This window comes from Sparus aurata, chromosome 24 (assembly GCF_900880675.1).
Source record: "Sparus aurata chromosome 24, fSpaAur1.1, whole genome shotgun sequence".
Lineage (NCBI taxonomy): Eukaryota > Metazoa > Chordata > Actinopteri > Spariformes > Sparidae > Sparus > Sparus aurata.
The window spans coordinates 21,956,586-21,969,546 of record NC_044210.1 but is presented as its reverse complement, the minus strand read 5'-3'; the positions used below and the strand labels follow the sequence as shown (position 1 = coordinate 21,969,546).

The following is a 12,961-nucleotide window of genomic DNA, read 5'->3' as shown; positions in this document are numbered from 1 at the left end:
ACACACACACACACACGTACTCCACCACACACACACACACACACCGTACTCACACACACACATCCTGAGCATAGTGAGAGTGATTTGATATCTGATAGAGCAGATGAACAAATAAGGGTGGAACTGTGAGAACAGACGGCTATTCACATCAACAGGAAGAGGTTGTGTGTGTGTGTGTGTGTGTGTGTGTGTGTGTGGGTCCTCATCACTCAGGTGTTCAGTTCTGATGGTTGTACAATGTTATCTATTCTTGTGTGTGATGTGTTATCTTGTCGTGTGTTGAAGTTTATTTTGAACCTTCACTGATGTGGTTCTGTCGGATGTGGTCGTCTTGAGTTCTTCCATCCTGGTTTGAAGTCGTTGTGAAAACATTCTCTTGGATTGTTGACTTGTGTGTTTGTTCAAGACTAAAAACTCTCAGAGACACCATTACCTCTCGACAATTCTTCAAATGAGGGTCTCTGGAATATTAAGAGAGATTCCCAAACCCCTAAATACCCTAAAGTCCCCTGATGTTCCCAGGAACCAACGGACCCTCTCTCTTGGACATCCATCACCTTCTCTACCACCAAAGAACCCCCAAAAAATCTGCAATAAATCCTTAAAGACAACACAAACCTTCTGATCTGGCCTGTGGACCTCGTCATGATGCCATGAACTTCTCAAGGAGCCAAACCTCGTGGAAACTCTTCAGGAACCCAAACAACCCCCTCAACATGTTCATCAATGCCTGGACTAGTTCAACAGTTTCTGCTGAACTTTTCAAGAACTCTACAAGAAGTAGAACCTCTTTAAAAGCCAGGGGAACACATTCAGTGTCTCAGTCAATCACTGCTCACTCCAGAAAACACACAATGGTCCTTCTGATCGGACCTCTGGACCTTCTCATGCCTGGACAACTTCAACAGCTCATGATGAACTCTTGAAGAACCCCAAGAACCTCCTGAAAACCCCAAGGAACCCATTCCAAGTTCAGCTTTGTACTGCAGTGAACGGGTCCAGAGAAAAAGCAATTTTAAGCACCTAAAACAAGGCTCACCTAGAAAAATCTGTAACAGTTCAAGTGTACGTTATATAGAGAAAATTCACACCGCTTTACATCGCCGTCAGACCGGCCTTTCTTTTGGCACTACATTTTCTCAACCGTAGAACTTCCGTATCCCTACGCTGAAACTCGGACTCAAACAGGTGGTCTGCGAGTGGCGAAATACAGTGTGAGGCCCAGTTGCACTAATTCGTAGGGATACGGAGGTTCTACGGTACTTTCTATGACCCCACTTCAAAAACCCCAAACTATCCCTTTAAAGGTTCCTCACAGTCACACTGAATATCTGCAGACGTCTTCCAGATCTTCACTATCTGTTGTTTCAGATTCTCTTTGTTTACAACATGTGACACTTCAGAGTCCCACCCTGAGAAAAACGGCCACCATGAGAGCCCATTTCAGGGGTTAAACCAGCTGTGTTTGTGGCTCTGTGTAGTTCTTTGTGGTTCTGTTTGGGTCTGTGTGGTTCTGTGTTGTTGTTCTGTGTAGTTCCATGTGGTTCTGTTTGGGTCTGTGTGGTTCTGTGTGGTTCTGTGTTGTTTTTCTGTGTTGTTCTGTGTGGTTCTGTGTTGTTCTGTGTGGTTCTATGTTTTGTTCTTTGTAGTTCTGTGTGGTTCTGTTTGGGTCTTTGTGGTTCTATGTCTGTGGTTCAGTGTGGTTCTGTGTGGTTCTGAGTTTTTGTTCTATGTAGTTCTGTGTAGTTCTGTTTGGGTCTGTGTGGTTCAGTGTCTGTGGTTCCGTGTGGTTCTGTGTGGTTCTGTGTCTGTGGTTCAGTGTGGTTCTGTGTTATTTTTCTGTGTTGTTCTGTGTGGTTCTGTGTTGTTCTGTGTGGTTCTGTGTTTTTGTTCTTTGTAGTTCTGTGTGGTTCTGTTTGGGTCTTTGTGGTTCTGTGTCTGTGGTTCAGTGTTGTTCTGTGTGGTTCTGAGTTTTTGTTCTATGTAGTTCTGTGTGGTTCTGTTTGGGTCTGTGTGGGTGTGTGTGGTTCTGTGTCTGTGGTTCCATGTGGTTCCGTGTGGTTCTGTGTAGTTCTGTGTTGTTGTTCTGTGTGGTTCTGTGTGGTTCTGTGTTGTTGCTCTTTGTGGTTCTGTGTGGTTCTGTGTTTTTGTTCTGTGTAGTTCTGTGTGATTCTGTTTGGGTCTTTGTGGTTCTGTGTCTGTGGTTCAGTGTGGTTCTGTGTGGTTCTGAGTTTTTGTTCTATGTAGTTCTGTGTAGTTCTGTTTGGGTCTGTGTGGTTCTGTGTCTGTGGTTCCGTGTGGTTCTGTGTGGTTCTGTGTCTGTGGTTCAGTGTGGTTCTGTGTTATTTTTCTGTGTTGTTCTGTGTGGTTCTGTGTTGTTCTGTGTGGTTCTGTGTTTTTGTTCTTTGTAGTTCTGTGTGGTTCTGTTTGGGTCTTTGTGGTTCTGTGTCTGTGGTTCTGTGTTGTTCTGTGGTGTTCTGTGTGGTTCTGTGTGGTTCTGTGTTGTTGTTCTGTGTGGTTCTGTGTTGTTGTTCTGTGTGGTTCTGTGTTGTTGTGTGTGGTTCTGTGTGGTTCTGTGTGGTTCTGAGTTTTTGTTCTATGTAGTTCTGTGTAGTTCTGTTTGGGTCTGTGTGGTTCTGTGTCTGTGGTTCCGTGTGGTTCTGTGTGGTTCTGTGTCTGTGGTTCAGTGTGGTTCTGTGTTATTTTTCTGTGTTGTTCTGTGTGGTTCTGTGTGGTTCTGTGTTATTTTTCTGTGTTGTTCTGTGTTGTTCTGTGTGGTTCTGTGTGGTTCTGTGTGGTTCTGTGTTATTTTTCTGTGTTGTTCTGTGTGGTTCTGTGTGGTTCTGTGTTATTTTTCTGTGTTGTTCTGTGTTGTTCTGTGTGGTTCTGTGTGGTTCTGTGTTTTTGTTCTGTGTAGTTCTGTGTGGTTCTGTTTGGGTCTGTGTGGGTCTGTGTGGTTCTGTGTGGTTCTGAGTTTTTGTTCTATGTAGTTCTGTGTGGTTCTGTTTGGGTCTGTGTGGGTCTGTGTGGTTCTGTGTCTGTGGTTCCATGTGGTTCCGTGTGGTTCTGTGTAGTTCTGTGTTGTTGTTCTGTGTGGTTCTGTGTGGTTCTGTGTTGTTGTTCTTTGTGGTTCTGTGTGGTTCTGTGTTTTTGTTCTGTGTAGTTCTATGTAGTTCTGTGTCTGTGGTTCTGTGTGGTTCTGTGTTGTTTTTCTGTGTTGTTGTTCTTTGTGGTTCTGTGTGGTTCTGTGTTGTTCTGTGTTGTTGTTCTGTGTAGTTCTGTGTGGTTCCGTGTGGTTCTGTTTGGGTCTGTGTCGGTGGTTCCGTGTGGTTCTGTTTGGGTCTGTGTGGTTCTGTGTGGTTCTGTGTTGTTGTTCTTTGTGGTTCTGTGTGGTTCTGTGTTTTTGTTCTGTGTAGTTCTGTGTGGTTCTGTGTGGTTCTGTTTGGTTCTGTGTGGTTCTGTGTTTTGTTCTGTGTAGTTCTTTGTGGTTCTGTGTGGTTCTGTGTTTTTGTTCTGTGTGGTTCTGTGTGGTTCTGTGTTTTTGTTCTGTGTAGTTCTATGTGGTTCTGTGTGGTTCTGTGTCTGTGGTTCTGTGTTGTTGTTCTGTGTTGTTGTTCTTTGTGGTTCTGTGTGGTTCTGTGTTGTTGTTCTGTGTGGTTCTGTGTGGTTCTGTGTTGTTCTGTGTTGTTCTGTGTGGTTCTGTGTTGTTGTTCTGTGTGGTTCTGTGTGGTTCTGTGTTGTTCTGTGTTGTTGCTCTGTGTGGTTCTGTGTGGTTCTGTGTTGTTCTGTGTGGTTCTGTGTGGTTCTGTGTTGTTGTTCTGTGTGGTTCTGTGTAGTTCTGTGTGGTTCCGTGTGGTTCTGTTTGGGTTCTGTGTGGTTCTGTGTAGTTCTGTGTGGTTCTGTGTTGTTCTGTGTGGTTCTGTGTGGTTCTGTGTTGTTCTGTGTAGTTCTGTGTGGTTCTGTGTGGTTCTGTTTGGGTCTGTGTGGTTCTATGTGGTTCCGTGTGGTTCTGTTTGGGTCTGTGTCGGTGGTTCTGTGTGGTTCTGTTTGGGTCTGTGTGGTTCTGTTGGGGTCTGTGTGGTTCTGTTTGGGTTTGTGTGGTTCTGTTGGGGTCTGTGTGGTTCTGTTTGGGTCTGTGTGGTTCTGTTTGGTCTGTGTGGTTCTGTGTTGTTGTTCTGTGTAGTTCTGTGTGGTTCCGTGTGGTTCTGTGTTGTTGTTCTGTGTAGTTCTGTGTGGTTCCGTGTGGTTCTGTTTGGGTCTGTGTGGTTCTGTGTTGTTGTTCTGTGTAGTTCTGTGTGGTTCCGTGTGGTTCTGTTTGGGTCTGTGTGGTTCTGTTTGGGTCTGTGTGGTTCTGTGTCTGCTCCAGATGATCCACACAGAGGAGTGTTGCAGAGAGTCTCCACTGAGAGGAGGTGCTGCACCGCTGAGTGCTGCAGACTGACTCTCACCTGTCAGACTGCCTGTGTGTGTGCGTGTGTGCACGGCAGCTGCCCGCATGCACACGCACGCACGCGCTCCTCCTCCTCCTCCTCCTCCTCCTCGTGTATTTCCGTGATCTGTCAGAGAGGAGGAGGAGCGCGCTCACACACACCTGATCAGCCGGATCAATAGGACCAGACGCGGCTGCGCTCGGACCGTTTGTCCCGGACTGGAGCATGAACCCGTCCCGCACCCTGACAGCTGCTGCGGGAAGCTGATGATGATGATGAAGGAGCTCCAGCAGCTCCACGCGCTCCACCAGTGATCCGAGCCGGTCTAAGATGCCACCGGGCCCCGGCGCCCGGCAGCACGCGGCTCAGACCGACAACAACCCGGGATAATTAACCTGCAGCACAGACACGAACCACAGACCAGAAGGACCCAGATCCGGGACGAACCGGGAGGGAGAGGCCGGGGTCAGAGAGCGGAGCGCCGGGGAGCGGAGCGCAGCGAGCCGCACAGAGGAGGAGAGAGGTGGGGTCATAAAGTTTGTTTTATTACAATACAGTCTAATATAAGTTTTATTACAATAAAGTTTAATCTAAGTTTTATTACAATAAAGTTTTATTACAATAAAGTTTAATCTAAGTTTTATTACAATAAATGTTTACATATAAGTTTTATTAGTTAAATATAAGTTGTATCACAATAAAGATTTATTACAATAAAGTTTAATATAAGTTTATATTACAATATAAGTTTTATTACAATAAAGTTTTATTACAATACAGTCTAATATAAGTTTTATTACAATAAAGTTTATTACAATAAAGTTTTATTACAATTACGTTTTATTACAATACAGTTTAATATAAGTTTTATTACAATAAAGTTTTATTACAACACAGTTTAATATAAGTTTTATTACAATAAAGTTCTACAATAAAGGTTAATATAAGTTTTTTAACAATAAAGTTTTATGACAATAAAGTTTAATATAAGTTTTGTTACAATAAAGTTTTATTACAATAAAGTTTAATATCAGTTTTATTACAATATAGTTTAATAAGAGTTTTATTGAACTGAAGTTTGATTGTTGATGTAGACCTCCAGATTAGATCAAACAGACCTTTTGGATGTTAAACTTCCCGTCTGACGCTAAATTGAAAGAATTCCAAGTGGACTTCTGAACTGAGCCCTCTTCAGGTCCGGACACACAAAGAAGAGCCTGTTGCATGTTTAGTTTTATGGCTTCATATTTTCCAGATCAATTTAAAATCAGTTTCTCCTTAAAATCTGTGAAATCTGTTCTGGCCAAAGAAGAAAAGGATCCATTTTGACTCAAATAGGCTGATATGAATCTGCTTTATGTCATGTTGAAGTTCCATTGATCACTTTAATCATTTAGCTGATGGATCACTGGATCCACGTCTTCCTTCAGGTCCACATCATGCTGCTCCCGCGGCTTCCGGTCCTTTCGGCGCTCCTCCTCCTGCTGCTGACCGCGGGACGCTGCACCAAGGCGGCGCGGCGCCGGAGCACCGGGACACTGGACGGCCGCAGCATGCTGGAGCAGGTCGGCCGGTACCCAAGGTCCAGAACGGAGCCAGTGGGGCTGAGCGGAGTCAGAACCCCAGGACATGGTCAGTACTTGAACTCCTGCTGCTACTGGTGCTGGTACTGGTATTACTGGTGGTGCAGCTGTGCGGTGTGTCTCAGTCGTGTCAGTTATTGATCATCAACAAGGAGTCAAACTGATGAATGAATGAAGAGTCAGTCAGCAACAAGTCCTCATGCAGTGACCACAGGGATGTGTTGACTTGTTGTCTTTCCTGACAGTTCTGAGACTTGGACTGAACTCTCCAGACTTCAGTCTCAGTGGTTCTGTTGCAGTGGACTCAAGCTCTTTTTAAACCTCATGGTTCTGTTTGTTCGACCAACAGAACGTTCTTGGCGGTTCAAAAGGTCAAACTATGATAATAACCATATTTAGTTTCATGAAGCAAACGAACAGCTCTGGTTGGTTCAGTGCAGAAGTGATGCGGCGCTCCGTCTCTTGAAGCTGTTTTACTGGAGGACTTTTTGTTGTTTGGATCCGTCCACTTTAACTCATCAGTACATTTACAGTCGGGTCCATTAGTGCAGTCAGCTGATGCCAAACCATCACAGAGTCTTCAGCTTCCACCTGTTCCTGATGTCCCGGTCAGGGAGGGCTGGATGACAAGACAGCGGTTCCCAAAAACCAAGAGACACACAGAACCTGAGGCTCGCTGGCTATGGAACCAACCTTTACACTGCAGAACTCTATTCTTCAGAATCCAAGTTCTGTTCAGTGTCACAGTGACCCAGTGATGGTTGTCTGTACATCCAGAGTTCACTGCTAACAGGAAGTGCTAACAGCTAAACCGGCTAATGCTGAATACAGACGGACTCGATGTGAATAAGAACAGGCTCGACATGAACCAGAGTTAACTCCTGAGCTGAGAGGAATCTGACAGAACGGCCCTGACTCCAGAGCGTGCTCGGTTGTCATGGAGACGGATGTGTTGTCATGTGACCTCAGTTTGAAAAGTGTTGTACAGATATTAAGATGCTGCTCTTAAATCTACGTCTGTTCTTCTTTCAGTGGGTCACCACAGAGATCCACGACACAAGGATACGTTCATCATACACCTGACAGGTACCACACGTCTGACCATAGGCTGCAAACTCCACCAATGAGCTGCTCCGTCACAGCCGCTCTGTCCAATCAGAGTCCAGCATTCTTACAAGTGTCATTCTGTCCTCAGGTCCTCTTTACTTCAACCCCAAGTGCAGAAAACATTTCCTCAGACTGTACCACAACACCAGAGACTGCACAATACCTGCCTGTGAGTACACACACGCACACACACACACACACACACACACACACACACACACACACGCATAGTGTTATCAGTGTAATCATGTCAGAACAACAGCAGCTCTTATGATCTCAAATCATGCATGTCGCACTGTGTTTATTTTGGAGAGAGTGAGCGTATGTGTGGACAAAAATGTGTGTGTGTATGTGTGTGTGTGTGTGTATGTGTGTGTGTGGGTGGGTTGAAACAAGTCTTATCCTGTTTTTGATCTCAAAGAAACTCCTGCAGCGACACGACACAGTAACGCTGAGGGGAATCGAACCAGCGACCAGTGATCTAACTCTGACCTGCTTTATGTGTGTGTGTGTGTGTGTGTGTGTAAGTGTGTGTGTGTTCCTATTGTAGGTGAAAGTTACAGAAGCTGTGAAGGTTCAAACTTGTCCTGTGGTTGTTTACAGAAGCAGTTTATTGTCGGATGTTTGCAGAGTAACTGAGTACATTTGCTTCACCTTTGTACTCAGTGGTGACAAACATCACGTCCTTCACCAAAGTCAATAACTCAGCCTTTATTTTTGTTGTGCGTGCCAAGTTTCATGAGTTCAACAACTTCCTGTTTCATGGCAAATAGCAAGTCATCATGGCAACGTGGTTACCCAAACGTTATCAAACGGTTAAAGTTCGGCACAAATTCCAGCATATTCACGCAAATGTCTAAAACTTCCTGTTTGATGGCAAAAGATCCAAATTCACAGCAACACCCAGCGCACACCACGGTACAACGCACAGCAGGAGCACTGAAAACAAAATGGCCGACTTCCCGTTGTGTTTACACCACGTAACCAGGAGACATGGCCGAGACTTTTCTCAATCAGGGGTTTGTCAGTTACAGCAACTTCCTGTTTCACGGCAGTAGATCCAGATTCACCGTACCGCCCCGACCGCAACAGCATCATGATCGACGAGGTTAAAGCTGCAGGTCAAAAACATGAGCACTAAACTAAAAATGTTGCTGTTGGATTTAGGACGTGAACTTTCACGTCATGTGGCGACTGTTACAGGTTTTTGGCACCTTTAGCTTGTGAACTTCAAAGAAAGACAGAAACTACAAACAAGGTTTTAATACAACACCAACATCTCAAACAGGTGGTCGAGAACTGTGGAGTGAGTTCCTGTTCGTCAGGAGCTTTTACTGCGGGTTGTAAACATGATTCTGCTGCATCACTGGAACAGAACCATCATTATTTTTAATTTGTTCCATCTGTGCATTTCCTGCCACAACCAGCCAGATGGGACGTGTTTTGAGGGAAACCAGCGATTTCATTCACGGACTTCACATGATCCTTTTTATAACGCTTATCATCAAATCAGACAACAGCGCTCCAGGCTCCAGGCTAGCTCTTTCCTCCTGCGTCCCGTCTTTGTGCTAAGCTAGGCTAAACACACCCTGGGCCTCATGACCCTGCTGCTGCTGATTCTGTCTGTTTTTAGAACATGTTTTTTTATTTAACCGCAGATAATCATGCTGTGTTGTTTTCTTCTCCTGCAGATTATAGGAGATGTGCTCGTCTGCTGACTGCATTAGCCAACAGCCCTCGCTGTGCCGAGAGATAAACACTCTGAGAGACGGTGAGTTTCAGCTCGTTTATGTAAACAGACAGAAACATGCATCTTAAACACGGTGCCATCATGTGCCGGCTCTCTGAGGACGAGATGAAACACATCTTTACTATGAACTCCACTGTAATCTTTCCCTCCTGTCGACCAAAACACCTTAACAGTCCTGAAGCAGCAGGACCAACAGTCTGGAGGTCAGAGGTCAAAACAGGTAGAACAAATAAAGATGACTGAAGGAAACAGTCAAAGTGTGACGGTGAGGGCTTTTCCTTCCTTACAGGGAGAAAAGTTAAACACGTTTTTGTTCCACTCGATGTTTTCCAGTCACCGCCGCTCGCTTGTCAAATGCAGTGACATCATTCTGCGCTCCAGGCAGCGCCGCCCGCCAGCTGCAATTTAAATGTTAACCAAAGAGGAGCAGAAATAACTTCAACACAAAGTGATGCTTGTTCTGTCAAAATGTAAAAAACCCAAAACTCAACAAACCCCTGAAAGACACAAGAGAAAACCACACAGAACCACAGAGTCTGCAGAAACTGGAACACCAGAGGACTCTGAGGACACACTGTAGAACCAACAGGTAGAACAAAACGTTCAGAATAAAAATGGTAGAATAATGAATGGCAAGAACAACCATCGCTGTTGAACATAGAATCTGTAAAAGCTATTGGACCTATAGTCTGTAGAACCTTCAGAGTGTCTGTTTTCCCTGGTTCTACAGTTTTAGGCAAAGTGAGCCAGAAGATATAGTCCATAAAACCTGTAAGTGTCAGGTTCTACTGTCTATAGAACCTTTAAGCTTAAGGTCAGTAGGAGTAAAACAGGGTCTGTAGAACCCTGTAGAACATAGTCTGAATAACCTGTTGAACTTGATGATATAAAACCTTTGGAACCAAGAGTCTTTTCTACCTGCTCCTATAGGTTTTCAGGTTCTACAGAGAACTAAGAGTGTAAAGAACCTGCTCACCTTAGTCCATAAAACCTGTAAGGGCAATGCTCAACAAGTTCTAGTCTCTATAGAACCTTTAGGAATCTTAAGGTCAATTGAATTAGAAACAGACTCTTTTAAATCAGTAGAACACAAAGTCTGTAGAACCCTGTAGAACATAGTTTGTAAAACCTGTTGAATCGGTTCTACAGGTTTACACCTTCTAAACATCATAGTCCATAAAATGTTCTGGGGTCGATAGAACTTTTTATGGCAAATGCGCTGAACAACATGTCATCCTTAAGGTCACTAGAACTAGAAATAGAATCTGTTGAATCAGTAGAACACAGTAGTAGGAACCACTCCTGAAGAACATATTCTGTAACACCGGTTAAAACAAGAGTGAACAGAATCTTTTTGGTAGAACTTGTAGAATGGAATCAGTAGAACCCCAAGTCTGTAGAGGTCTCTAGAGTCCTGCAGATGTTCTGTAGAACCTGTTGAACTCGGAGGCAATAAGATCTATAGAACGTTTAGTCTTTTTGAATCCTAACCTGTTGATGGTTACCTAACCATAATACCTGTACGCTCAACAAGTCTTCTAAGGTCAGTAGAACCTGTAGAGCACAGAGTCCATATATCCTGAAGTCTGTAGAACCTGTAAACCCACAACACCTATATACCAACAACTCTACAAATCATAGAACCTGTAAAGCCAAAGGTCAACACACTACGTGTAGATGAGGTTGGGGACCATCTCTGGAGAACATATTCTGTAAAACCTGTTGAAGTCTGTAGAGCCTTTTGGACAAAGACTCTGAATACCTCGTAGAAATGGTTTCTGTTGAATCGGTAGAACCTCCATCATCTCTTCTTAGATTTTGTTGACCGTTCTTTGAGTTCTGTTAACGCTGCGGCTCACTGCCGTCTTCACCCTGAGACAGAACATGTAGAACGTTTGTCTTCTATTAAAACCAGAAGTCTGCTGTTTGATTCAGTAAAGGGTTTTCTAAGCTTTAATCGTCTTTCTCGATCTTTTGTTTTAACAGCTTCTGGACAGGAGATGTTGTCGTGACAACAAGGAGGGTGGGGCATCATGGCGAGGTCCGTCCAGCAGAAGAAGTCTTCCAGCCAATAGGAACACGTCAGAGACGCCGCTGTCATCCAGTGCAGCCAGACGACCAGCGATCAGAATGCACTGCCAGTTGTTCTCACAAACATTTGATTTCAACATGCTTCATATTTGCGACGTCCACTTCCTTCTCCTCAGTCTTCACGCCGCTCCATCCAGGATTTCACCAAACTCTGAGCATATATAAGCAGCTGGTTGGCGGCCATGTTTGTTTTAGTACGAAAACATGTTCACGCAGGATTCACAGCTCGTCTTTACTACACGCTGGGTCAGACTTAATGATGTCATAAATAAAGATGGACGACGAGTCTCCACTTCCCCACACTTTACAAAAATGAAGCCAAAGTATTCCAGATACAAGAGCGGCCATTTTGCGCTAGTGACATCATTTGTGACACAACCTTTTTATAGCATGAAATAACTCATTAGAACATGACAAGTGTGACACGATCCTCTCCGTCCACTTGTTTTATGTCATTTTCAATTTGATTTCTTTTCCTGATCTCAGCATTAATCGTCTCATCTGGACCGGTTTGATTTGATTCATCTTTACTTTACGGACCAGTTCACCTCAGAGATTAAAACCCAGTCCTCCTCTCCCCCTCCTGATGATAACGATAAAGTCAGGTGAAGTGTCGTAGTCCACAGAACAGTTCTGGAACTTGGTCGTTTCTCCGTGTTAAATCAAGTCTGCAGCTGCTTCAGTTGTTTAGCAGAATGCTGCAACTCTAATTTACTGTGAAGCTCCAGAACTGTTCTGTGGAGATGATGACTGGGTTTGACTCCTTAATCCTGCTGAACTGAACTCAGTACTCTATTTTATTCATCAGATTCTTGTCTCGTTCACCGAACTGTCTGTAAGTCCAGTCAACAGAACCGGACTCACCTCAGCTGTGTTCTGTTGTCTTCTGCTGAACTCCACAACCACATGAATGCAGTTCTCACATTCAGACTGAAACACATGGATTTCTATTTTCCTGAAGAGAACGCTCCTCTGATGATTCGAGGAGATTTCGCTGGTTTCTAACGGAGCCGCAGGATTATTTCTGGAACTCGAGGTGGATCTCAGATTTGAACTAGAAGCTCAACAGAAACTTTTCGTCTGAGCCCGGCAGTCTCGCAGGACAACAGTGTTTTGGTTTTCGATGTTTTTCAGACGACGTGTTCGTTTGGAACCTTTAGAGGAAACAAATGGACAAATCCTCTGATTGGACGTTCGTTCTGTCGTCCTGTGTGACAGATGAGTCACATGTGCTGACTGTGTTTCGTGTTACATATTCATAATAATAACTGATAATAATATTCAACTATATTTATATTGTTTAAGCTGCCGCCCCGTGTGCAATATGTACATACTGAAAGAGGAATAAAGACACACGTTTGATATATATTTTATATATGTATTTTCTTCGCTGTGTTGCTGTTGAAGTTCTCAAAACCAGAACATCAGAGAGAATCAGTGAGTTCTGAAACATGTTGGTTTGTGTTGGTTGCGTTCTGTTCAGTAGTTTTTGTGTAATCCTGCTGGCAAACCAACCAACAAGCAACGGGACAGGACAGAAACTGTTTCAACATCCTTGTTGGAACAGAAAACTACTTAAAGAGTGAAGAAGAAGAAGAAGAAGACAGCTGTGTTGCTCCGAGGTTTAATGGTGTTGCTGTGAGTGAAACCTGGACGAGATGTGCGACAGGAGCTGATTCTGTCTGTCGGCCCGTCTCTGACAGGGTGAACCACATAGCAGCACTGTTGACTTTGGCTGCTGCTGTGCAGCTTCATGTTTAAAGTGAACGTTTCCCTTTTCTGCTCTGAAGAACTGAAGCTGTCACAGAGTCGAACAAACTTCGTCCGTCACTTTGGAGCAGCCGTTAAAACCTGCGACGTCTTCTGTGTTTAAACAGGTCGAAATCTGTTTGTTTAATCGAAAGAGTTGAATATGTGACGCAGCTGTGTGACTTCTACTCAACCGTTACCACGGTAACCATTATAGTTATGACACGCCGCTGTAGTATTAATAGCCACGA

At 44.2% G+C, this 12,961-nt stretch overlaps 1 protein-coding gene across 1 annotated transcript; it reads left to right on the top strand.

The window, feature by feature from the left end:
• The first annotated feature begins 4,621 nt into the window (after nt 1-4,621).
• On the top strand, nt 4,622-12,334 carry alkal2b (ALK and LTK ligand 2b). Its single transcript, XM_030409279.1, has 6 exons — nt 4,622-4,953; nt 5,861-6,062; nt 7,046-7,099; nt 7,209-7,289; nt 8,812-8,891; nt 10,857-12,334. Exons 2-5 carry the CDS (start codon nt 5,870-5,872, stop codon nt 8,874-8,876), a joined length of 393 nt encoding a protein of 130 aa, XP_030265139.1. The 5' UTR covers nt 4,622-4,953; nt 5,861-5,869; the 3' UTR covers nt 8,877-8,891; nt 10,857-12,334.
• Nucleotides 12,335-12,961: the final 627 nt, after the last annotated feature.